At 36.8% G+C, this 26,282-nt stretch overlaps 1 protein-coding gene across 7 annotated transcripts in view; it reads right to left on the bottom strand.

The window, feature by feature from the left end:
- Positions 1 to 26,282, bottom strand: part of MBP (myelin basic protein) — a 207,851-nt gene that overhangs the window by 75,917 nt on the left and 105,652 nt on the right. For all 7 annotated transcript variants that reach the window (XM_027852330.1, XM_027852328.1, XM_027852331.1 and 4 more), the window contains exon 3: positions 21,957 to 22,050. In XM_027852330.1, coding sequence (XP_027708131.1) covers positions 21,957 to 22,050 — 94 coding nt within the window. The remainder of the gene's footprint in view (positions 1 to 21,956; positions 22,051 to 26,282) is intronic.

Genomic DNA, 26,282 nt, shown 5'->3' on the forward strand with positions numbered 1-26,282 from the left:
CACATATGTAATTGTTATTCTATAGAGAAAGGAGGAAGGCATGCATCCAACTGGCCGTGGGTAAAACTGGAAGAAAAAAAATGGGAAACCGATGTGGAAAAGTTTTAATATGCCAGCAATGCCCAGTCGATCCCTATTTTAATTAAAAAAGAAAATAGAAGTGGTCAATGGGATATTGATGAACACTTGTAGCATTTTAAACTTCCTTCCAAATCTATAATGGGTTTCAGTGTCATCCCAGAACAGTAATTTGTATCCATTATGGTCACTAGCCAATATTAGCGTATACTCTGCTTATTTTAATTCCCTCACAGAATAAGAGTTTGGTACAGTGGAGAGGACACTGGCTTTGAAGTCAAAAGACCTGAGTGTAAATTCCAGCTCCTTCACTTACCATGTGACTTCCTTGGCCCTCAGTTTCTTCATATGTTAAATGAAGGGGTTTGTCTCCATGACCTCCAAGGTCCCTTTCAGCTCTTGGTCTATAATCCTATGATTCTAAGCAGTGTTCCAAAAGTGTAGTAATTCAAGTATCACTGCCTGGGAATGTTTCCAAAATGGGCTCATTTTTATGTATCAATGTTCTGAAGACAATTTGTTCGTGCTCTCACTAAATGTCTGAAGTAGTTAGTTGTTCAAGAAGAATAGAATGAGAGCAGTAGGTTGAAGAGAGGGACAAAGGTGGGCCTAACGTCACCCATATTAGCCACTTTTCTTTCAGGAACTGTGCAGTGGATAGAGCACCGGCCCTGGAGTCAGGAAATTATGCTACTGGTATTCTTAGTCTTTTTTTTCTCTTGGGTATGATTTGGTTTTCATTAGATTCATCTTCAGTGTTCCAAGCACTCAACCCAAGCAGTGAAGGCAGCTACCTTCATGGTTCTCATTCCTTTCATTCCTGGCATGCTTCTGCTTCCTGATCCAATCCTAAATTTTGATTTAAAAGTCAAAGAAGGGTGAAGAAAAGATTCCAGGTAGCTAGGGGAAAGAAGTGGAGGTGGGGGTGGGAGGATCATAGTGCAACTACCCTATTGCTTTACACAGGGTCAATATTTGCCAGTAGACTGACGGTCCCTCATTACCGCCTACAGATTTCCAGTTGATGCTATTCTCAGCTTATCTTTAACTTGATTTATTTATCTGGTATCTGGCAATATGCAGGACAAAGCTGGGTATGTGATAAATGATTTTTGACAAAAAAGATGCTTGAGAGCAGTAATCATGCTGTGTCTAGAAGTTACATACATTGATAGATTGAGGCTTATTCTTCTGAGCTCCAGTGAACTTGTGACAGCTGTGACCTCTATCTCTTCATTTGCTCTAGCCTCCTAGGGAGTGCTGTATGTGCTACTGTTGAAAACCCTGGATTATTATCCAGAAAACCCTGAGTGCTACTGTTGGCTGCTCAGCCAGTTTTCCAAGAGGCACCAGACAAGTCCATTAACTTCTCAAGATTTTAGTACCCTATCTAAAAAACAGGAATAGTTTTCCCCCAGAGACTGACTTACCCTGATAGATACCATATTTGATATGACTCCGTATTATTTGTGATCACTGTTTACAGAGAGACAGTTCCATCTCCATGTTGTCAAAATTCTGGTCTCTTGGTTCTCCAGTTCTCAGAATGAAATGAGTTTGCATAAAGTCATGAGGATTCGGAATTGAAAACTGAGAGATCAGTGGGAGGCCTAGAGAGACAGTTGTGTCCCCTACAAAATTTTTAATTCAATTTGGAATCTTTGGCCTGGACATAACTAATTACTTCCATTTGGTTTTCCTTGGAAGGCCTCATGGTCTGGTCAAAGCAACATGGGCTCTAAAATCAAGATTCTTGAGGCATTTTAATTTTTGGCTTGAGGGCAACCTGTCTCTACCTCAGTTAACCTGATTAAACAGAGTATCTCTTATTTCCTCTTCACTTTCCTAGAGATTCTCTGAGAAAGTCTCAGAATAAAGGTACCATGTTGATATGAAGCATACTGGGTACATCTGATGCATGAGCTAGGACAGACTTACCATGACTTGATAACAGGCAGCCTAATAAAAATCAAAGAACTTCTCATTTTAAAAATAGTATTAACTTGAAATTTTTACAAACTTTCATTTTAAAGTACAAACATTTTGTAAAGGCAAATAGCAACAAGTATTTTTAACAATCTAATTTACTTCATTTACATATTTCCCATAAACTCAACTCATGGAAGACAAATAAATTAACCAATATCCAACCCCCCAGTTGAAACAAAATTCAAATTAAGTAAAAGCATTTAAAGATAATGGATTTTATCAGAACATGCTTTAAGAAATTCTAAAAACCAATTACTATGGTTACAAGACAGTCTAATGAATCAACCAAATGGCCAGGATAGAGAATGACTAATAAAATCTGTATCATCTGTACAAAAATTAAGGCAAGACTTTGTACCAAAATTATATCCTGGATTGAAACCCAAGGGAATTATGAAGAACAATTCAGTTTAAAGTAGAAATAACATGATTAGAAAAAAGCTGTGATTAAAAAAATATTAGTAGAAGCCCCAAGAAAGCCCAATGCTTATTAAATTCAATATGCTTGTTCTTGTCCTAATGAAAAATTATGCATATGTATAAATTGAATATGATCTTAGAATTTTGCTCAAAGATAGCATTTTGAATAGAAAACTTTAAAGTATAAGAAACTTTTACAAACATCTAGTTTGCTTAGTATTTCTGAGTATGTGTAGTTTAAATGATTACACACATTTATGTATCTCATTGTCATTTATATGACAAATCTATCATATAAATATTTAAAACTTGTTTAATGGTCTTTTGACAAATTTAGAATTTTTCCCCATTCATTTTGAATCAAGCACAAATGAACACAGTTCCCCTGTAAATGGCCTTCACTTATTGTATCTTGTGTAGGGAGCATGGTACAGTGCAAAGGGCTCCTGACATAGGTTAAAATTGCTGGGCAAACCACTGATTCCCTCTGGGCCTTAGCTTTCTTCCTCATCTGTAAAATGAGAGCATTAGATTTTGAAGTTCTTTTTTTTAGTTCTAAACCCGTAGTCCTATAGTATAGCTCTGAGAACAGAGGTGTGATTAGTTAATATTTTAGAAATAGGCTGCTAGAAAGCTATGCAGATAATACAAATTTCAATGAACTTGTAAGAATGTTCAGATTGTTGTGAATTTCTGGCCTTAATGAGATCTTTAAGGCATGCTGAGAATGAATGTTTAGAAATCTGAGGTAAGATCAAAAGATCACTTGCAAGATTGCAACAAATAGTCCTACCATTTAAGACTCAGAAGATAAATGCATGCTCATGTTGAAAGAAAAGCAAGTGTGGGAGAATTTAGATTCATGTTGTATCCAGGGGCCACTTTGAAATCACTTAGATATCTTATGTTAATAACAAAAAAAACCCTATAAGTCAAACACAGTCTTTCTGTAAGCTGGAGAGGGAATGCCCTCAAAGCCAACTTTGAGATGATGAAGTTGGCACAGGGCATAGGGTGACATTTTTTTTATTTAAAGAGAATCAAAACCAAAACAATAGAATGATTAGCAAGAAAGTAATATGAAAAGAGAATGGAGATAAATGAGAATTTGCTATCTCTGAAAAGCTTAGGGAAAAGAATGGGTAATTGATTTTTTAACAACTTTACTGTCAAAAACAATAGTAACGTATAATAATGGTTTCCACAATTATTTGCTCAAAAAGATTAAAATATAGGGTTTTTTTTATCCTGTCTTTGCATAAATAACTCTCAGAGTTTGATTTCTATAATTCTCAAACAGTTAAGCCACACTGCTTACTAAAGACTATTTTCATTTTGAAGAACTACAGAAACTTAGGGCCATAAGGAAGTCATACAGTTCAAGCTCTCTCTCAATAATGAGATCCAGCTATAACATCCCATCTGTCATAATTCTCTCCTCTGAGGCCAAATAGAAAAAGTCCAATCCATTTTTCATACGACAACCTTTCAAATTTTTGAAAACCATAATTATATGCTACTCCCCACCAACCTTGATCTTTTCCTGGTTAAATATCTGAAAATTTATAGGATTCTACAATCATAGTTTTTAAGCAGGAAGGGACCTCACAGCTCATCTAGTATACCCTTCACCTCCCTCTATTTATAGATGAAGACACTGAGGTACAAAAAGGAAAGTGACTTGCCCAGTATCATAAGGGTAATAAATTGCAGAGATAGAATTCTGAATCCACAACCTCTGTCTCCTGATGAGGTATTCCTTCCTCTATACTACAGGTACCTATATATTGAATATTGGAAGTCTTTAGAGATACCTTTTTATCTTAACCTTGTAAAAGATCAAAATCAGAAATTGTAGTCCTTTTTAAAAAAATAAGCTAGAGTTGCTCTGGTTAACTTTTACATAGAAGCACTGATGTTGCTAGCCATGACTTTTAGTGTAACATACGTGTGTGTACATATATATACATATATATATGTGTGTATATATATATATATAAACACATTACATATATTACTATATATATAAAGTTTTAAAACATATTTTATATAATGTATATAATGCATATTAAAAGTTTTTTTTTAATATTGACAAGGCAGTTATTTTAAAATGTCTTTTTTTCTGGAACAGTTGCAAATCTGTACCATAGTACTAAATGTGACTCAGGGCACCATGCAGAACAATGGTGACAAACTGTATAACACGGCAGCACTGATGGATGGATGTTGGCACAATATCTGCTTTTCAGTAATGGCATTCTAAGATTGAGAAAGTACCCACACAGTATCTGCCCTTGTACCAGCTACTGGCAGTTACTGCTATTTTTTAATGAAAAAAAAAAGGCTATAAAATTTCTCCCTTCAAATTTTTTTATTATGTAACTTGAGGAGAAATATTTAGACATTTGGTCAGAAAGAATATCACTATGAAAAACTTTTTTTTTTCTCAAAATATAGTTTAATGAAGCCAATGGGAAAGGAAAAAAAGATATCAAGATACAGTATACAAAGATTTGGTTGAAAGTAAACTCGTTCCTTTAATTTCAATTGGATATGCCATGCTTATAAACATTATTGCAATTCAGTACTAAATATACTTATTTTTCTTATTAAGAAAATATTTTAGACATAATTTGTCCTGATAATGAAGGCAGTTATTATCATAACATTTTATGATATATCATGCTAATACTAGAAATAAAGAGAAAATAAAAAGACATCATTTTCTGCAGTTGGTCTTTGAAGATTTTATCTTAATATGAAAAACTTGGTACTTTTTCTACCACAATTTCAAGATTCATTGTGTGAATCTTGCAAAAACATTTTAATAATTTAAACATTTATATTTTAATTTTAATGTTTAATAATTTAAACATTTATATGGTACTTACTAAGTGCCAGGCACTGCACTAAACGCTTTATAATTATCTCATTTTATCCTCACAATAACCCTGGGATGTAGGTGTTATCACCCCCATTTTACAGATGAGGAGACTGAGGCAAACAGAAGTTAAGTAACTTGTCCAGGATCACACAGCTAGTAAGCATCTGAAACTGAATCGGAACTCTTATTTTTCTGATTCCAAGCCCAGTGCTCTATCCACCAAACAACAAATTCAAAATTGAAATCATTATCTTTCCCTACAAATCCATCCCTCTTCTGTTAATTGGCGTTTATTAGAAAGTGATTAAATAATACATTATATTAGTGCTATTTCAAAAAAGCAGAACTATTTTTTGGGGAATTTCAGGGTAAGAAATTAATTGGCAAGTTTGCAGTTTAATAATCTCCGAGATTGGAACTGTTAAGCAACAACATCAAGAAATGTTCCTGCCACTGATGTTTAAAATTAAAGATTAAAGTTTAAGTGCTATCTGTACCTTTGCTGAATTGTGAGCTTCAATTTCAAACCCCTCATTGGAGTATGAATATGCTTCTGTGGCATAAAATTAGCTTGGCAGAGGTGCCTGGCATATTGTTATTTAGTCACGCCCAACTCTTCATGACCCCATTTGCGTTTACTTGATAAAGACACTGGAGTGGTTTGCCATTTCCTTCTCCAACTCATTTTAGAGATGAGGAACTTAGGCAAACAAGGTTAAATGACTTACTCAGGGTCACACAGCTAGAGTCTGAGGCCAGATTTGAATTCAAGAAGATTAAGTCTTCCTGACTCCAGGCTCAGTACTCCATCCACTGTACTACCTAGCTGTCCCACCTGGCATATAGTAGGTGCTTAATAAATGCTTGTTGACTAACTTTATAGTTTAAAAAAAAGACAAGCAGAATCATACAGGTTAGCCATCAAAATAGTCTCGATTTATTACCCAAAGCTAACTAAATAACATTTCAAGGACATATTTATATAGTTTATAAATCTTTTTTGGTCCTAGGTGACAAGATCCTCAGATGTTAATTAATTTTTTTCTGGATCATTAATTTTTGTATTTTTTGTGCAGAGATTTATTTTAAAATATTCATGTTCTGAAACTGTTGTCCATTTTAAACTACTGAAACTAAGAATATATTTTACTATGGAAACAAGCATTGATTTGAAATTGTTAAGCATAGAACATCTTTTGGTTTAAGTAGAAGCAAAAAAAATAATTCTGCTAATGGGCAATATAAACTTTACGATTTTATTCATTTCTTGACTCCACAAATTTTCAGATACTGCAAAAGATCATTATATTAAGACTTTTCCCATCCTGTTAATTACTTACAAATCATGACTGATATTTGCTAAACATATTTCCTCTTGGCCAGCATATTATGCTGGGAAAGAAAAAAAGGAAAAGTAAAGGACACTAGATGCATAAATCCAAGGACTGATAATGAGTGTAAAGAAGGAAGGAGGAAAGGATGCAAGCATTTATTAAGTTCCTACTATGTGCCAGGGTGGTATAGGGGCAGCTAGGTGGCACAGAAGATAGCATGCTGGGTCTAGAGTCAGGAAGACTCATCTTTCTGAGTTCAAAGAGGGCCTCAGACACTTACTAGCTGTGTGACCCTAAGCAGGCTTTGTACTAAACATTTAACAAATATTATCTCATTTCAGACTCACAACAGCCCTGGGAGGGAGGTGCTATTATTTCTCCAATTTTACAGCTGCAGAAACTAGGACTTAAAATGATAAAGGGAATCACACCATTAGTTAAAAGTGTCTGAGGTGGGATTTGAGCTCAGGTTTTCCTGACTCCAGGTGTAGGACTCTATCCACTGTACCATCCCAATGAACATAGGTTCCTTATTAACCTAAATTCGACAGAGTTACTAAGTTGATACAAATAATTTTCAGAATTCTCAATCTTCAGGGAGTTGTAACAATTTATCAGTTATTATGCTTCTCAGCCACCTTCTTGGTGGCATAGTCCCAGTTGGCATTTCCTCCAGTGTTTCCCTCACTCTCACCAAAGATGTTCTATGAGATTTTCAAGTGCTCAAATTGCCTTCCCCCCATGACACTTCTCCTGATATCAACTTTTCCTCCCTCCCCCTGGCTTCCGGTGATGTTTTGTGATTTTATGCTTATATCATTTAAAATTAGTGAAGTAAGCCATGGGGATGGGGGTGGTACAAAATTTTATTCATAGTGTTAAGAAATCAGAATTGGGAACCTTATTTCTTAGAGTAAAGATTCTTGATCTGCGGTCTACAATTTTTTTTTTTGGTGAGGCAATTGGGGTTAAGTGACTTGCCCGGAGTCACACAGCTAGTGAGTGTTATGTGTCTGAGGCCATATTTGAACTCATGTCCTTCTGACTCCAGGGCTGGTGCTCTATCCACTATGCCACTTAGCTGCCCCTGGGGTCTGCAATTTAGAAAAAATTGATAACTGTGTTTCAATAAAATTGGTATCCTCAATAATCTTCTAAGTTTGATTTTGTGCATTTAAAAATATTATTCTGAGAAAGGGTCTATAGATTTCACCGGATTTCCAAAAGGGCTCATGTAAAGCTAAGAAGCCCTGCTAAAACTCCATATATGAACGATATAACATATGTAAGAAATACATAACATATATAAGAACTCCAACCCTATATGGTAACCAACACTAACTTTCTATATAATTATATCTGACAACTTTCTTAAAGGAAAAACACACCCACATGGTCACACTGTACCATGCAAACCTTTAGAGGACAAATTTTATTTTTTCCTTAGTGGGAATGCTAAAAGTCTTTTAAATTTTAGTTTTAAGACGCAAGTGCTGTCTGCCAGCATCATACTTCTAAATCAAATCGGAACTAAACTTTGTTTTTACTCCATAGACATAATTTGCTACTGTATAGATAGTTCATTTTAGATACCCTGCCCTATGATTGTATACATACATGTGTCAGCTTCTATCATGGCCTCTAAAGCATCAGTACTTTCCTCATACATGATTGCTACAACACAATATATAAATCAGAACATACCTCCTTCCTCTTGAAATATTCCTGTGATTATAGATATGTTTGTTTTCATCAAAATGGAATTAAAAGCATGAATAGGATTTCCCTTAGAATTGACTTGCTGCTGTTACATTAAGGCCAAGGCACAGAATCTTAACTACCTCAAATGAAGCACCCTTTTTTTCTCTTCCAAAAATAAAGTTTTCTAATTCTAAATTCCAGTTGCTTTTGGTACCTCTGTGTTTAATGTTTACTTGTAGTGCTTCCTACACCATGTTGGCTCTGTGGATGAGAACAAGGTCATTAAGATCTAGTTCAAAACGCATTTTTAATAGATATCTCTATGCTCTTCCCCAAAACACACATAAACCTTCAAGTAAAGTACAGTAATGGAATATTTATATTTCTACTGTCTCCTTCGCTGAAAGACATCCCTCTTATGTCAACCTTATTTCCCTCCTGGAAACTGTAACAGTGTGTCAAAATAAAAATAACTGGTATGAGACCTCAACCTAATGAAATACTCTAATTTTGATGGATCTAAATTACACCCATTTACCCAGGCTGCATTACAGTGAGTGATGTATGCATCTCTAAACTGCCTCTTACCTCCCCGATGGTGAAATTAAATCTGGTAAAAGGGACGTCATATCCCATTTTCCATTTGTAAAATCCACCTACTGTGGTGAAGCCTACTGTAACTCATTAGGATTCACCTAATACAAGAGATACCTGAATGCTTCCTGGATCTATGAAGTGGTACTTCATTAAGGATAAGTGAGTCAGAGGACATATCCAATAATCATGTTAGGTGGCCAAAGGCACACAACTTTCATTTTCCTCTATTAAAAAAATTGGGGAGGGGGAAAAGACTATAGTGAGAACATTAGTGACTATCCTTAAAGTAAGAAAAATAATTTGAAGAGAAAGAAAAAGATGCTTCATTAGGAAGGCAGAAAGATGCAAAAGGACTGATCCTTGCTATTTATCATGGGATGAAACCTAATGAGGAAGAAGCTTAGTTTGCTTTCAAGATTCCTCTGGCCTCCCTTGACTATCTCACGGTTCATGTATGAGTCAGAAAATACAAATGACAAAGGTTTGGGGGCTGGGATTGGGCAGAAAGCTGCAATATGAACTAGCTTGCTCTTTGAAATAACGTATCCAAGATACAGTGGACCTAGATATCAAAAGGATCAGGGTCATAATGAGCAAGACAAAAGGGTAAAACAGAGATAGACTTCAGCTTGTAAGGAGTATTCTGAGCAACGCTGGATTGAATGCTAGTACTTGTTGCTAACCACTGGCCAAAACCCATCACATCTGTTATTTGTACTATTCTAAGATTGTGTATTCTCTTTGTTTTTTTATAAACTATTCACTTGTCCTTCTGTGGACCTAATGACCTGGAATAACTCTAAGTAACACATTTCACTTTGAAGGGTCAGGATCAATAAAGTGGTGCAGAGAGAAACAAATTTCAAGCTCATGAAACTTTTATTAATCATGATAAATGATGTCATTATTCACACTGAACCAGATAGTTCTGTCCCTTCTCTTCTTTCTCCATCTTTAGTGTCTTCCACTGCCTGTAGCAGTTCCTTGGTTCATTCCTCTCCCAGTTGTGCTTCTGACTCTCTGCTTTGCCACCATGACTCAGCTGACTAGTCCCCCTGGAATACCCCTCCAACATGCCATGTAGTCAACCAACCAACCAGCCTACCAACCAACCACCAATCGATACACATTTATTAAGGGCTTGATAAGCTGCCAGTCCCCTTCTCTCGTTGGTGAATTCCTTCCAGAAACACCATTTTGGGGACAGGCTCAGGATAGCTGCCATACTTCATTCCCTCCAGCCGTGCTGACTCTCGGATCATCCCTTCTCCCTCCTCATTGTATTTCAGCTCCCCTTTATGTGTTGTCTTCCCTCCTTGGAATGTAATCTCTTTGAAGAGAAAGGCCTTTCCTTTTTCTTAATTAGTACAAGGCCTGGTATTTAGTAAGTGCTTAATAAATGCTTATTGCTTGGTACTAGTATGAATTCAATTGAATTCAACATTTTAAAATGCCTACTATGTGCAAAATTGTGTGCTAAATGCGAAGGCTTCAAAAATAGACATGATAAACTCTGCTCTCAAGAAAGTGGAGACAAATAAGATGTATCCATGGGCCCTTGATTTGTGAAGTTTGGCTTCCAGGATACTGATTTGGAGTCAGATGCTAGAGCTAAAAGAGACATGAGGTTCATATCCGTAAAACCAAGCCGTAACATTATTCTCCTTGTTGACTTGATGGTCTTTCTCCTTTATACACATACTCATCAGTCTGCTCTTTTGTGACTTCATGGCTACTGCTCTTGCTAATATATTTTCACCTGATTTCACTTGGACAAGAATGTTTTGTTGTTGCCATGGACACTACCTTTGTGGGGAAGACTAGCAGTGGGAGTAGTGAGCACACAGTATAGCTTACCCAAGATGCATACCTCTTATAAATGGTCTTGGCAATTTCTAATAAGGGGAACACCTAAGGCAAGGCCGATGCTTTCTCAGTCTGGCGAGGAGCTAATATCAGTCCCAGAATCCACAGGTACTGTAGTATATACCATGGCTTTATGACTTCTTTCCAAGTTGGATAAAATGCAGATCACTATCGTGTAATATAAATGTTAACATGGACAAGGAAAATATGAGGGTGGAGAATGGTTTTCCCCCACTCCCACCACATTTGAATTTTTTTTTTAAGCCGGATGTTAGCTTGTTGGGGCTCCAGCAATGCAATATTCATACACTGTGGAAGCTAAATGCCATGTTTAGTTATGCACATGGTCTGAAATCTACTTAATTTGAGCCTGGATGCAATGTACTCAGGGAATTCACCTATTTCATTTGAAGGAAAGCACTTAAGTAAGTAATTTCAGTATTCAACCAGAATATGGAGTTGGAAATACTGAATTTGAATATAACAGGTTTAACTTACTAGCTAGATCAAAACCTAGGGCCTGGTCAATGAAAGTCCTAGGAGAATACACATTCAGTTCTGGTTGACATTCCAATCAAAAGGCTGTTCTTGCCCACTCATTAAGTGGACGGCAAATACTCACAGCATACTTTCACTTGCTTTGAAGTGGAGAGTTGGGCCCCTACATTCTGAGTTACCTCATGCTTCCAGAAGCAAGCTCACTATAGCTTCCACATATTTTAGCAGCAGATGGAGCCTGTCATGCCTGCTCCAAGGACTGGACCCTCAGTGGCCAAGCCCTCATAACTACTGATGTTATGGAAAGTGATTATGGACAGAGAAAGCCTCAGTAGCATAGCACTAGTCAAAATATTCTGCATACATGCAAAATTCTGTTGTAAACTCACTTTACATACTGAAGCCAGTCTTACTGATCTCCCTATTCGTGGCATGCAGCCAAACTGCCTGTGTAGATTTCTTTATGAGATAGTGTTGTACGATTGAAAGAGATCTGGTTTTGGAGTCAAAAGAACAGGGTTCACATCCAAGCTCTGCTACTTACTTCTACCTTTGTGTGTTTGAACAATCCCTTCACCCATTTGGGCTTTAGTTCTTCATCTGCAATATGATCTGTTTGGGCCAGATGACCTCTGGTCTCTTATAACTCAAATGTTTTATCTGATAATGAGAGAATGTGTGTATGTATTTTTCTTTCCCACCAATCTTTCTTGATTCAGAGAAGCCTGGGGAAAGAGAGATTAACTAGAGAGAAAGCCTGTAGCAAAAGGTTGGAAGATCAACTGAACTATCCCTAAGAACTAGGGACTCCTAGCCACAGCAATCCCACATGAAAAGCAGAGAAGGTCTTTAAAGCTCAGAACTGCAAAACACCACTTACCAGCTACCTGGAAAGTAAAAGCTCGAAGTTGTTGGTTTGGTTCAGGCAGGAGCTGGAGGAATACAGTATCTTTAGAATGCAGAAGTCTGCAAGACCCTCTCCCAGGCTAAAGAGAAGTTTAAAGAGGGAAGTGAAATCAAGCACCCAAGTCTAAAAAATGGCTAGTGGAAGAACCAAAACCACCATTCCAAAACTAAGCTCTGAGCCTATGCATGTTGCCCATAAAAATTTCTTTTGTCTTTATGAAACACACTAAGATCATCTCTGGATGGTCTCAGATTTTTTTTCCATTTAAACCATTCATATAAACATAGTTTAATTTAGACTGGTATATTATATGACATTCCTCCACAAACTTTGGGTGACTCAGGATCTGCAAATAATTTAAACAAACCTTTTCTAAATCCTTATATCATACATTCTAAGTAAGTGAACCAATATTATATTAATCCTTCAATATCTTCCTTCGCTTATATATTTCAAATCTTGTAGAGATGTCTATTTTCTCTTTCAAACTTTCATGATCTTTTTAAGCTTCTTCCCTCTTCACTTTACTGGAGTACTTCTCATATACACCATAGAATGGCTTCTGGGATTTCCCTGGTTCTTTGATGGTGCTTGTTCATCAAGACTTATTCTAAGTTCATTACCAGCTCTCTTCCATTTCTTTTCCTATTCTCTTTCCTGTTCACCATTTGGAATTGGTGTTACCAATACAAGCTAGTGCTCTCTTCCCTTTTTTTTTTAGTTTATGCTTTTTCCACCTTCATCTTCTATGAAAAGTATACAGCTGCCAAAAAAGCAGGGTGTTGTTTCAGGAAGCAGTGAGTAGCCCATCCCTGGAGGATTTTAGGCAGAGGTTGGATGACCATTTGTGGGCAATGTTGTGAAGGGGGTTCCTAATCAATTATAGTTTGGGCTAGAAAATCTTGGATTCTTTCCGCACCCTCAGTTCTTCTTTCCTTGTCTCTAGTTACAGCTACAGGCTTTCTTGTGAAAAGGGTCATCTTTCAGAGATGTTGACAACTGTCTGGAGTGCTTCTCTCCATGTAATGTAACTGAGGGGTCCCAGCTCATTGGGTATTATCTTCAGGTCTTTGGCAATTCTGGGCTATGATCCATCGTTACTGGGTGCTCAGAGGCTGCTTCTTCTCTGAAAGAGGTGGATTTTCTTTTCTTTCCTTTTCTTTTTTTTGGGGAGGCTGTGGTGGAACAAGGCCAGACAGGTAGAAAATTCACTGTTAAGAAATAGAACATCCAAGCCAAGAATTGTTTTCAAAAACCAGAGAGTTCTGGAAAGTTAGTCACTAGATAGGTGAGGTTTCATTGCAACTCATGATATAAAAGAAATGAGCAAACATCTTCCACAGTTTAATTACTAGTACAAGAGAATGACATAGAAAATGTCCACATGAAGGGACAAGAGCACAAGAAAGGAGATGTGAGTGGTGGTGGAGCTCAGTATGCTCACAATATAAAAGACAGCATTCTTAGAGTGCTGGGCTGGGATAACGACAAGGCTCTACGGAACTGTATGCTTGTCACTACCAGGATATTTCTACATAAGCACCAATGTGTGGAGTGAAAAATAATCCTTTTCACTTCTCTTTTCCTTGTTCTTAAAAAAAAAGAAGAAAAAGGGAAAGGGAAGAAACATTACATTTTATTTTAAGTTGCTTATGTCCTTGTTTGAGTGAAACCTTCATGTAGTGGATAGAGATCTGGCCTCCGAGTCAGGGAGCCCTGGATTCCAGTCCCTCCTTGGATACCTTCTAGCTGTATGATTCTGGGCAAGTCACTTAACCTTTTATTTTCTGAGATAAACCTCTTAAGACTATAAGTTTCAGAGAAGGTATTGATCTACACAGAAAGAAGTTCCTCAGTAGTAGTTTTCAACACTGAAGAAACCATGGGCCTGGGAAAAAATGTCCATTTTAATATTAAAAACATCACTGTGAAGATATTTCCCCTTACTTTATAATGACCTTCTAGAAATAGGTCTTATTTTATAGATTTACATGGTATACACTTGAAAAATCAAATTTAATAGTATGAAAGCTTTCAAAAATGAGCGTTCAACTTTCAGCATAGTATAATTTTGTTTGAGGCAAAATCAAGCAATTTTGATTGAATTATTAAAACTAACCATTGGAATACAGTTAACCCCCAATTTATGAATAAGCTGTATCAGAAACTTTATTTTTAAATCAGTCAATGGACATTTATTAAGCCCTTTCTCTGTCAGAGTTGTGCTAAGGACAGAGAAGTTGTACTAAGAACTGTGCTGTCAGTCATTTGGAACCCAAAACACACTTTCTTATAGACACCATGCTATTCCTAGTATGTAGGTGAACCTAGGTTCTTGAATGCCATGCCAGTAGGGCACAAGTTTTTGGTAGATTGTACTGGAGAGACTTGGCCATGTAACTTCTGATGCCTTCTATGACTATTATCCAGGAACCAGGATTGTAGAGGCTGTTCCCTATAAGGCTAAATTCTAAATAATGACTTTTTTCTAAGCAATTTATTAAAATGTCTACCATGGTCTGGTAGGCATAATATCTATAAGAGTTCTTTACCATGTGGGCTGAGCTAGTTCTTTTCCTTAAAAGGTATTGAAACCATCCATTATACTTAATTGGCTTGGGGATGAAAGGTCTTCTGGCAACCTGAGTACAAAAAGTCAAGAGAAGCTCTAGCTATTCATGAATGCTTGACTGGTAAGCCACCATGGGCAATAGAAAGGTTGGGAAGCTACATTCATCTGAATTAATGTGGCAGTCTCACTGAAAATCTTTGTTAAATATCCTTCCTTTGCTATATTTGCTAATTTTGTTGTACTTGCTTCCTTGGCTAGGTAAATATCCCTTTGTTAACCATTAGATGGACTATAAGTATCTCATTTTGGTCCAATGTCAGACCTAAACTAATAGAAGACTGGCTTGGTCAGCCCTGACTCATAATACATGAACAAGTTGCTTACATTTTCTGTGCCTCAGTTTCTTAATATATGAAGTAGGGATAATAACAGTACCTGTAATACTTACCTCAGAGTGTTGTTTCAAAGATCAAGTGAGATGATGTAGGCATGTTTTACAAATTTTAAAGTTGTGAATAAATGTAATCTATTATTATCATTATTAATGCTGATGATAAGGAGAAGAGGATGATGTGGATGTGCAAAAGGGGTTGCAGTATGCATCTGTTAAAGGAGTGTTTTGGGGATGTTTCTACAGGAAAACAAATTTATAAGACTATTTGAGTTTGCATTTGTTTAAGTTCTTTAAAAAAAGATCATACACATTTTTGAACCCTATACATTCCTGTGAATCTGGTACTGTAAGTCTTATTATACCCCTTTCAAACATCTGTGATTTGTGACAATTGGATCTTTAAGCCAGGTCCTCTGACTTCAAGCCCAATCTGCTTTTCACCACACCATTGGCCTTTATAAAATTTGTTTTTTGCTGTCCTCTATACACTATCATTCCTCCCCTTCTCAATTTGGGATCCAAATCAGGCATAAAAGTTTCTGAAAAAATTTTTTGGTGTATTTTGTTGTATATCAACTATTTCCTGGTACAACCGTCCTCCAACCCTCATTGAACAGTCCAAAACAAAAACAAATAACTTTGCAAAATCAATAGGCAAAGTGACCATGTCTGACATTTTGCTGCTGTAGTCCCCAGACTCACCACCAGGAATAGGGAAATGTCTTTCATCATCTGCTCTCTGAGATAGAGACTGGTCATCAAGGCATAATTCTTTAGAAAGACATGATTATTTGATTATTGGAGCAATTATATCTAGTTATACATTTCACAGTCCTGTTTGCTGTTTTAGTGATAGACCTATTGACTCACATTTAACTCTTAAGCTTAGACGTGGTAGAACATTGAGAAATGGCAAAGCTCATTAGGACAAATATACCATAACTCTGTACTCTTCAATTTGTTCTCAATTTATATCTGAGTGAAAGTCAAAGTATTTGTAAATTCTGAAAATGATTTGCTAAACAAATGAAGTTTGATTATGAAAGAATCAATTCCTGCCTGTTCAGAAAGCCTAGATGATACAATATTTGGATATTTTAGAGTGTACTACAAAAGAAACATTAACATCATTCCTAGTTTAATTTTTGTCAGTGCAGTGGGGAAAGCAGAAAACTAGCAGGAGTGAAGGTGAAGGAGGGCACAGGTAGCATTTCACACTCTGTATGGGGAACTATTCAAACGAATGAGCACTATGAGAAATAGCTGATGCAAGTGGTAACTGATGGTAAGGGCATGGCCCCCTGGGGTATTTAAAGGAGCCAGAGAATGGAAAGGACTGCTAGGGCATCTCTTGGATCAAACCAGTCTCCACTTGGTGGTGAAACAGCATCTGGTAAGTTTCAGTGGATGTTGCAATGAGAAAGAGCTTTAAGGTGGGAAAGTAGGATTGTATTATGGCAATGGACCAGCTGAGGCTAGTATGGTACTTATTGGCTATGCTTGCACTTGTGTCTCTGTGTCTTAGATCATCATTATGGTGCATGGGGTGTGTATATATGAATGTGTGGTAGGGATTTCTGGGTGTCTTTGTTAGTCTTGGAGTCCACATGCAGTGTGCACTAGGATGTGGGGAGTAGACAAAGATGTCGGGTCTAGTCTAGTGATGCCTGTATGAATGGTACCATCTTGGCTGACTCAGGATTTCCATTCCTTAGAGTGACTAAACACATATACGGTTTTGTTTTGTTTTTTAAAGCAAAGTTTCATTACCACTTAAAAAAGAGAAAGTTGTTCCACAGAGGTTCGTAAAAGCAGTAGTGATAAATACTAAAAGTATTTTTTTTGTGTTCTTTTTATTGTACAGAAAGGTATTACTGTTCATTGTGAAAGTTTGTGCTCTCTCTCTTCCTTCCAGCTCAGGGTGTGAGCAACACAATAAACCAGGATATTTTAGCAAGCTGTATGATAGAACTAAGCTGATCATGCACATAATGAATTTGTTCCCAACCAGTTCCAACTAAAATTGTCTTAAAATACAAAAAATTACTGGATTGTGAGCTGTGCTTCACAAACGTACACTTTGTGTTTAAACACAAAAGTAGATAAATAATTTCATTCTCATTGCTCCAGAATAATGAAATGATAAAACATTTCATAATTGCTCAACTGCACTTTTGCCCTTCTAGAACCTGTGAATGATTTGTGAAGAGTGTTGGACCATAGGCTTATAGATATAGAGCAGGAAAAGACCTCAGAAGATGTCTAGTCCAAATTCCACATTTTTTCGATGGGGAAACTGAGGCCCACTTGGCTAAGGTTACACAAGTAGGAAACACCAGGAGCAAGATTTTAACCTAGGTCCCTTTAAGTGCTCTTTCCATCATACCAGAATTACAGAGATGTTTTTTGTATAATTAGAATGGAATTTAAATGGCAACAGTTGTGTTGAGTATGTGAGACACAAAACACAGTTAACACATTCTTTCAGTTCTCAGCTTTGAAAGAAAAGTTTGTAACTACTTTGACTAAGTTTCACTGATTTTTTTGAAGAGACCAGTGGTGCCCCCTGTTGGATAATTTGACATTTCAAGAAATGTGAATTCAGGAGTGATCAGAGAGTTGTTTAGGTTAGCATTACTTGGAATCATAGAATTTTAGAATAGAGAGGATCTTCTCCACTCTTTTCATTTTACAGATGTGGAATAAGAGATCAAGCAAGTTTCAAAAGTCATACCACTAGTTAGGGGCAGTGAGGGGGATCAGATAGAGCTCATCTATCTGCCTCCTAGCTTTTCTTTAACTGATTAAAATGACTGTAGAACACTGAAGAAATAAAATGGTTGAAATAAAATACAAAATATTAAAAAAAACTTGCAATTATATGTATCAAGTTTGAAAGTATGGTGGCAGATATCCTTTCTTACCTGCTTTCCAAAGTTGCAAGAATTTGGCTGTGTTAAACAAGGTAACCAGATTATAGCAAAACAATATGGCTCTACAAAATTTGGTAAAAACATTGTTCCCTAGGCTCCTTGGAGGAGTCACAGCTTTTCTTTCTATTGTTCCAATAATTCAAAACAATATCATGGTGCAAATGCAATATTTTTTGGGGGAAATCTCAGAGAGTATATTTAAAGTAGATGGAAGTAGTTCTAAAAATGGCTAGAACTATAAAAAATGTAAAAGAGAATTTAAAAATAAATGTATCATCAACTGAATTGTTTTGGCTATCATAAGGTCACTTAGGAAGGCTTCCTGATCTGGTTGCATAGATCTTGAATTCAGATATTCATTATGTGTCTCAGTATCCCATAAAAGCTAATTTTTCACTAATTCATCTTGTTACATTTAATATTTTTGTCCTGATTGACAACTTTTCTCTACCTATTGCTTGTATAGTAGAGAACTCTCTGATTTTGATATTTATAGATCCATAACAAATATATAAGAATAATTATTACCATTTCATTCTAAGGACGTATGTATTTTCCTCTCCCTCTTACAGGATGAAAGTGGAATTGTCTGTTGTTCAGTTGTTCAGTCATGTCTGATTCTTTGAGATCCCATGGACTGTCCACAGGGTTTTCTTAGCAAAGATACTGGAATGGTTTGCCATTCCGTTCTCCAGTGGATTACGGCAACCAGAAGCTAAGTGATTTGCCCAGAAGTCAGAACTCAAGTCAGCTTGACTCCAAGCCTGATACTCCATTCCCTGCACCACCTAGCTGCCTGGAAACTGTATATCATAAAGGAGAAAAAGAACTAAATTTGGAAGCAGAAGTCCTCAATTCAAGTCCCAGGCACGCTCTGCTACTTGCTACCTCAGTACGCTCAGATTCATCATCTCAAAATAAGACAGCTGAACTTAGGTTTCTTAGGAACTGTGAGACCCCAGGTAAGTCACTTAAACTTTGCCTGCTTCAGTTTCCTCAATTATAAAATGAGAATAATAATAGCACCTATATCCTAGGGTTCTTGTGAGGACTAAGTAAGATACATTTGTGTGTGTATACATAAACACAAACATATGTAGTTGTCTGCACATCCATCCATCCATCCATCTATCTATCTATCATGAAATACCTCCCAGGGTTGTTGTGAGGATCAAAGGAGATAACAATTGTAAAGTGCTAAATTTAGCATAGTGCTTAGCACATCATAAGTGCTATATAAATATTAGCTATTTTAGTTATTTTTGTAAAGTTCTTAGCACCATGCCTAGCACATAGTATGAGCTTAATAAATGTTTATTCCCTCTTTTTCCCCTTCTAGCTCAAAATGGGTAGGTTCAAAAATGACTCCAAGGTGATTAGGCTGGATACCTGGGAGGAATGTGGTGCCATTAACAGATAGAGGGGTTATGTCATGTCACATGAAATGCATATACCTAGGATTACAGAACTCCTGTAAGTTTTGTTTCTGTTTTAAGTCATACTCAGTCATGGAATAGCTAGATGGGGTCTATGGCAGTTTACTGGTGAAGGAAAAAATGCTGTTTAAAGGGGGTAACTTAAAGAGCATTTCAATCTGTTGTGCTTCCCAAGAATTTACAGCAGTGTAAGAAATGCTAGAAGCAAGTTTATGGTTTTGTTTATCTTGAATGTCTTAAATACTCCTGGCCCCCAATTTTAAAGTTCATCTGTACACTCTGATATAGATGATAATAGCTAATGTCAAACATTTCTATAGTACTTTAAGGTTTGCAAAGAAAGCTTTTTGCAGATATTATCTTTTTTGATCCTCACAACAACCCTATGAGGCAGGTGCTTATTATCAGAGATGAGGAGCTTGTGGTTAAGAGAAGCAAAGACATCTGTCCAAGGCCTCACAGGTGTTGAGTGTCTCAGGATGGACACGTCTTACTGATTTCAAGTTGAGTGTTCTATCCGTTATGTCACCTCGCTGACTCTGTGAGATCCTGTGTTTTGAATGTTCATCCCAGAAAGGTTAACTGTTTAGAGACCTATCAACCACTATTTCATCTTTGTAAATGAGTGAAAAACCAATCATATTAGAACAGAATCTATACTTCACATCAATTCTCTCAGAATGTCAATAGTCAATAGACATTCATTAAGCACCTACTATATGCCAGGCACTGTGCTCTGGAATAATCCTCATACCTTCTAACTGTCAATACTCCATTATCAAAGGTAAGATTGAATTTCCTTGAAGGATGAGAGGTTGGCTAAAATTATTACAAAATCACTTTCACTCATAACATGCAAAAGCTGAATGAGCTATATACACCCTTTGCTTTGCTTTTTCATAATCTCACGGGAATGTCATAAAAGTCCATCTCTAAGCAGCTGCTATAGATAAGAATAGAAAAAAATCTAGAGAAACAAATTATAAATGGCATTGATTTTAAAGTTCATGGAGTCTGTAGAAGTTCTATTCAATTCATAAAGTCTGATTTGACCCTGCTGCTCTTTACCAGTATAAACGCTGTAATAACTCCCAGACTTTTCTCCTTCCAAATATCAATAATAATAGCTGACGTTCCTATAGCTCTTTAAGGTTTACAGAGCACTTTTTTGCCATTATCTCATTTGATCATCACAACAAAACTAGGCATTACAGTAGACATTATTCCCATTTTACAGCTGAAAAAGCTTAAGCTCAGAAAGGTCCTTCCTCATCACAACTAGTACCCTTTGGAGATGGGATCTGAAGCTATATCTCTCTTAACTCTAGTTCTCATCTCATTAAATCCACTGCTTCTAGAATATAAGAATATAAGTCCACACATAGCAAATTGTTTTCAGAATCGTCGATCAAATTGCTATGGATATCAATAAAAGGCAAATAAAAATCATACAGGTTTGTATTGTATTTGTTTTATACTCACTATCTGATTTCTGTTAGGGTCATCTGCATTTCATTCTGGCTTTGGATCAGTATTTATTTTCACAAGTGTCTTAAAATAATGAAAAATTGAACAAAAGTCTTCTACAGGGAAAGGAAAGGTGGGCAGGGGAGAAACAAAAGAATAGAAAAAGGAAGAAGAGATACAAGGAGGTTTCCCATCGTAATCTAGGCTGATAAGAAATTGAGTACAAAAGAGCAATTTTATAAACAAGCAAAGAGAAGGGGGGTGGGGGTTTACTGGGCATTTCCCAGCAGAAAGGTAACATGTAGATATTCAACAAATCAGACTGAACTTGGTTAAAGAAAAGGAGATTTTAGTGACTTTAGCCTGTAACCTATTTTCACTCACTCATTATTCCAATAATACCTAAAAGTCTTACATTTTTAGAACTATACAAGTTCTTTTGACTAGGGAGGAAAAAGAATTTACCTGTTAAACTGCTTCTGATTACTTTTTTCATAAGGAAGAATTAAAGTTAACAAAAGTAAAACAAACACTCCTTAGCGTTTTTACTTCTTCATTTGCTCATTTTTATGGGAAATATTAGTTTTTTCTAAATAACCAACAAATCCCTATACTAAAAACAATCATGCTCGGAGAAACAGAATTATAACTACCACAAAAAGAAGACTGCAAGTACACTATATTGGGTCTCTTGATTACTATAGCTATGCTTCTCTTTGGGGATATATAGTACTCTACATATGATATTCTCATGTATTTCTAAATACATAGCATCATGTATTTCTAAATGCATAATAAACGAGAGTGTATGCAAGTACATGCATATTGTGTGCATTTATTCAAAAGGCTCCCACCATTTTCTAGTTCTTGGAGTACATACCAAACACATCATTGTCTTCTGGGGTTTCCTGAGGAAGTTCCTGGCTCGCAGTGGTTCTCTTGTTTTCCGTTTGTCCCACGTTCGTTTCAGCATCCTGTAACAGAAAATCATATCTTGAGATACCTGACTTGCTGGCTCCGTGATCTTTTACCCTCATCAAGTAAAGATCAAAACCCAGTTACGCTTTATTCTGTGTGATAACCTGTCCACATCCTTCTGCAAAATCATAGCGCACATCTAGTCCAACATCCTGATCTAAAGACGAAGAAGGTGAAGGCCAGAGAAGTTATTACTCATTCAAGGTCATACAGGTTGTAAATCTCAAAAACAGGGTTGACATCCAGGTCCTCCAACACCAAATGAGATGTACTTCCACAGTAACTGCCTCTCTGAAAGACACTGTTTTTTTAAAAAAAAAGTTCATAAAGCAAATATTTAGGTTACTCTATCTGCAAATCCTAACTCTTTTGAGCAGTTGTGCATAGGGGTTATCTGGTTACCAGATGCCTATGGCCCTCTATCAGTTTCATCCTGTGAGTAACTTCAGTTCTTGTGGCTCAGTCTGACTCTTTGTGACCCTTTATGTGGTATTCTTAGCAAAGATATTGGAGTGGTTTACCATTTCATTCTCCAATAGATTAAGGCAAACAGAAGTTAAGTGACTTGCCCAGGGTCACACTGCTAGTGAGTACCTGAGGCCAGATTTGAACTTGGGTCAGTGCTGCAGGCCCAGTGCTCTAGCCACTGAGCTATCTAGTTGCTTCTGAGTGACCTGTAGCAAAGTAGGAAGAGGTAGGTAAGTTGTGGATATTTCAGTTTACAGGCAGGAGGAAATAAGAAAGAAGGAAGAAGATAAAGAGAAAGGAAGAAAGTAAAGAAATAAGGAGAAAGACCATGTAATATGCATACAAGATGTACTAGAGTGCTTGTCATGTGTTTTTTGTCATGTGTAACCAACAAGGATCTTAGGGCTTTTTTTTTTTTGAGGGGGGAGGGTAATATATGATGTCAGGAAATGAATTTCATATATTCTCTACTATGTCTTCACTCTTTTCCTGTAAATCATCAAATTATCCATCTTCAGTCACTTACTAGCATAGTGATCATGTGTAAAGAATTTAATAACTCTGTAAAGTGGAGATATTAATATTCATACCAACAACCTCACAGGAGTCCTGAGGACAGCTCTCTTTAAACCTTAAAACTATATAAATATTATAATGGTCACGAGACAGAACTTCTGTGCTACATAGAGCTAAATAAAAGAAGACTAATGAGGTTTTGTTGTTGGCAGATATGCATAATAAAAGCAGGAATGTAAAAGAAAAGGTCTACATCAGAGGTTCCCAAATTTATTTGGCTTACCACCCCCTTCAAAAAATAAAATTACTTAGCACTGCCCCCCTCCCCAGAAATCTATTTTCTTTAACCCTTTAAGTTTTTTTTAATTCATGTCTTTTAAAAAAAAATATGAAACACATTTTTGAAAAAATGATGCATCTTAAATTTAATAATTTATTATAAATTTGTGGCTTTTTCCTGCATTGAAATTTTGATGATGCAATATTGCCTCATGTAACCATATGGCATCATATTGTAAATAAGTTATTACATGCATATATTTCTGCTGATGCATGCTGGACTTCCTGAAAATGCATGACACACTCACCTGCCAACACTTACTTTTTAAGACCTGTTGGTGGACTTGACCACTGATTGGTTATAATATGCATTTTGTGTGTTTATTTGGAAAATAATGTAATCACTGTGACTTTAACTTTACACAACAGATGAAACACGTATGAACAGTTTTTCAAAATTTTCTTATGTTTTCTTCTTTATGTTTCCACTGCCCCCTTATTTTTATTCAATACCCCTGAACAGCACCTGAGGCTACTACCATACCACCCTCCCCCATCATTTCAGCACCCACTTTGGGAACCTATGGTCTGGAGAGTGGAGGCATTGGCTTTTCCACTAGTGTCTTGCCTTAACTTCATTCAGTCTAAGTAAGGGATGGACATAGTCAGACCTGTGCTTTAGGAAAATCAATAACGATATGTTACTCAAATGGGTCCAGGACAAACCACGTTTATCCGTCCTATAAATTTAGAGTGAGAAGGAATTTTTAGAGGCCATTAAGTCTACCCTCCTTTATTTCACAGATGAGGAAACTGAGGCACAGGGAGGTTAAGTGAATAACCCAGCTAGTAAGTACCCGAGGCAGTATTTCAACCTTGTTCTTCTTGACTCTTGAGTCCAGTGTCCTATCCGATGGAAAGCGATAAGTACACACAAGAGTCCTGATACTGAGGGTAGTTTCCCCTTTTTCAACTTTTTACTTCCCTGCTTCTAAGTCTAATACATGTACTGTCACCATTTTACACATTCTTGAAACACTAAACCTTTTAATATAGGTGGTGGTAAATTATGTTATATGGAAAAAGAAAGAATGAAAAATTAGCTTCCTTAGTGAATCAATGGCCAAAGAAAATCCAAATGTTTGATGGGGCACAATGTGGTAAAAGCAATACTTTTAAAACCCAATAGTCCAATGCAGTCATCCTATGAACTACTTGGTGTTTACATAAATAACATATTTCCCAAATGCAAAATGCTAGATTCAAAATTAAAACAAATGTGTTTAACTATGATGAAATTTTCAGAGGCAAAAGTGGAAAAAAAAGCTCTCTGAATACAGTCAAAGTTCAATTATCCAGCAGTATTTCATCTATTTTTGGAGTGGGCCATGTGATTGGGATTTCCTTTTGAGGAATATGATGGTGGTTAAGTAGATGGAATACCGAATTTGGAGTTAAGAGCCTTGGGTTCAAGTTAATCCCAACTCTGCTTTTTACCAGGTATGTGACTTTGAGCTCACATAATTTCTCTGAGTCTGTCTCAGCATCTTTAAAATGAGGTTTAATACTGCTTGATGTCTTATGGTGGATTTCTAAGTGGGGGTGGGGAATGGGAGGTTTGAGGCCTTTTAAGCTATCACTGCTATGATCTGTTTCATAATGAATGATGTGTGGTCTCTATGATCCTTCCTTATTGTGTATACACATGAAAGCATAATTTTACAGCCAACACAGAGTAAATGGAAACATCTGATCAAGTGATGGAGCTCCAGAGCCATCGCCATCACTAAGAAGCTATTTACTCTCTGAGAGACATTCAGGGCCTGAAATAACTAAAGATCTTAGTTCCTAGTTAGTTCTCTCCAAAGCTTCACCTGCATTGGCCAGATGTCCAATCAAGATCCTGTTATCTCACAAAAAGGCTCTGTGGAGATGGAGGAACAAAGACTGTGCCAGGACACCTGCTGTGTGACAAGGGTAAGTGGTCTGGAGAGTTGAAAGTGCACTAAAAATTCACTCTAAGTGCATGTTTTTTAAAATATCTAAACTTGAGTTTATATGACAGTCTTCTAGCGAGATGGAATAAAACTAAAAGGTATGGCTTTAAAAGGATACTTAACTACACCGCTTGTGGCACGCTAAAGTACATAGCCAGTAGGAGACATTTGAACTTGAGGAGTAGAAGAAACTCACTTTGTTAGAAACCCAGCATCAGTGCATCCTAGTAGTGAACTGCTGCACTTAAGATTTCAGTGAATGTCGCCAAGGAAAACTAATGATTCCAAGGCTAGATTCAAAACCTAGTTTCAATGTAACAAAAACAACCATCATCATTTTGCATTGCCCCCCTTCCCAATTTTCAATCTCTACTGTGCCTCTCCTCGAGGCCTACAAATATGTCTTCTCTGTCCTCTCACTTGACCCTATTACCCATGTAATCAATCATCCTATGTTTCATCCCTTTTACAACCAAAATAAGAAAACTTGCATGTACTCCTTGCCTGTACTTTCTCTCTTCTCATGGTCACAATCCTTTCTACTTTGGCTTATGACCCAATCAACTGAAACTACTCCATCCAGTTACTAATGATGTCCTACTTGCCAAATCCATCGACTTTTCTCACTCCTCATCCTTCCAGCCTTCTCTGTGGCATTTGACACTGTGACCATACTCTTCTCCTTGATACATTCTCTTTTCTGGGTTTTTGTGATGCTACTTTTTCTTGATTCTACCTGTCTTAGTGTGCCTTCTCAAAATCCCTTTACTGTATTATCAGCTATGGTCTGACTCTTATCTGTGGGTAAACCCCAAGACTCTATCTTTGGGCCCTCATCTCTTTCCTCTCAACAGTCTTTCTCAGTGACCTCATCAGTTTTCCTAGACTCAACTATTCTCTCTCTCTCCCCTGCCCCCATCAGTGTGTGTGTGTGTGTGTGTGTGTGTGTGTGTGTGTGTGTGTGTGTG

This window comes from Vombatus ursinus, unplaced genomic scaffold (genome assembly GCF_900497805.2).
Source record: "Vombatus ursinus unplaced genomic scaffold, bare-nosed wombat genome assembly UNPS02009573.1, whole genome shotgun sequence".
Lineage (NCBI taxonomy): Eukaryota > Metazoa > Chordata > Mammalia > Diprotodontia > Vombatidae > Vombatus > Vombatus ursinus.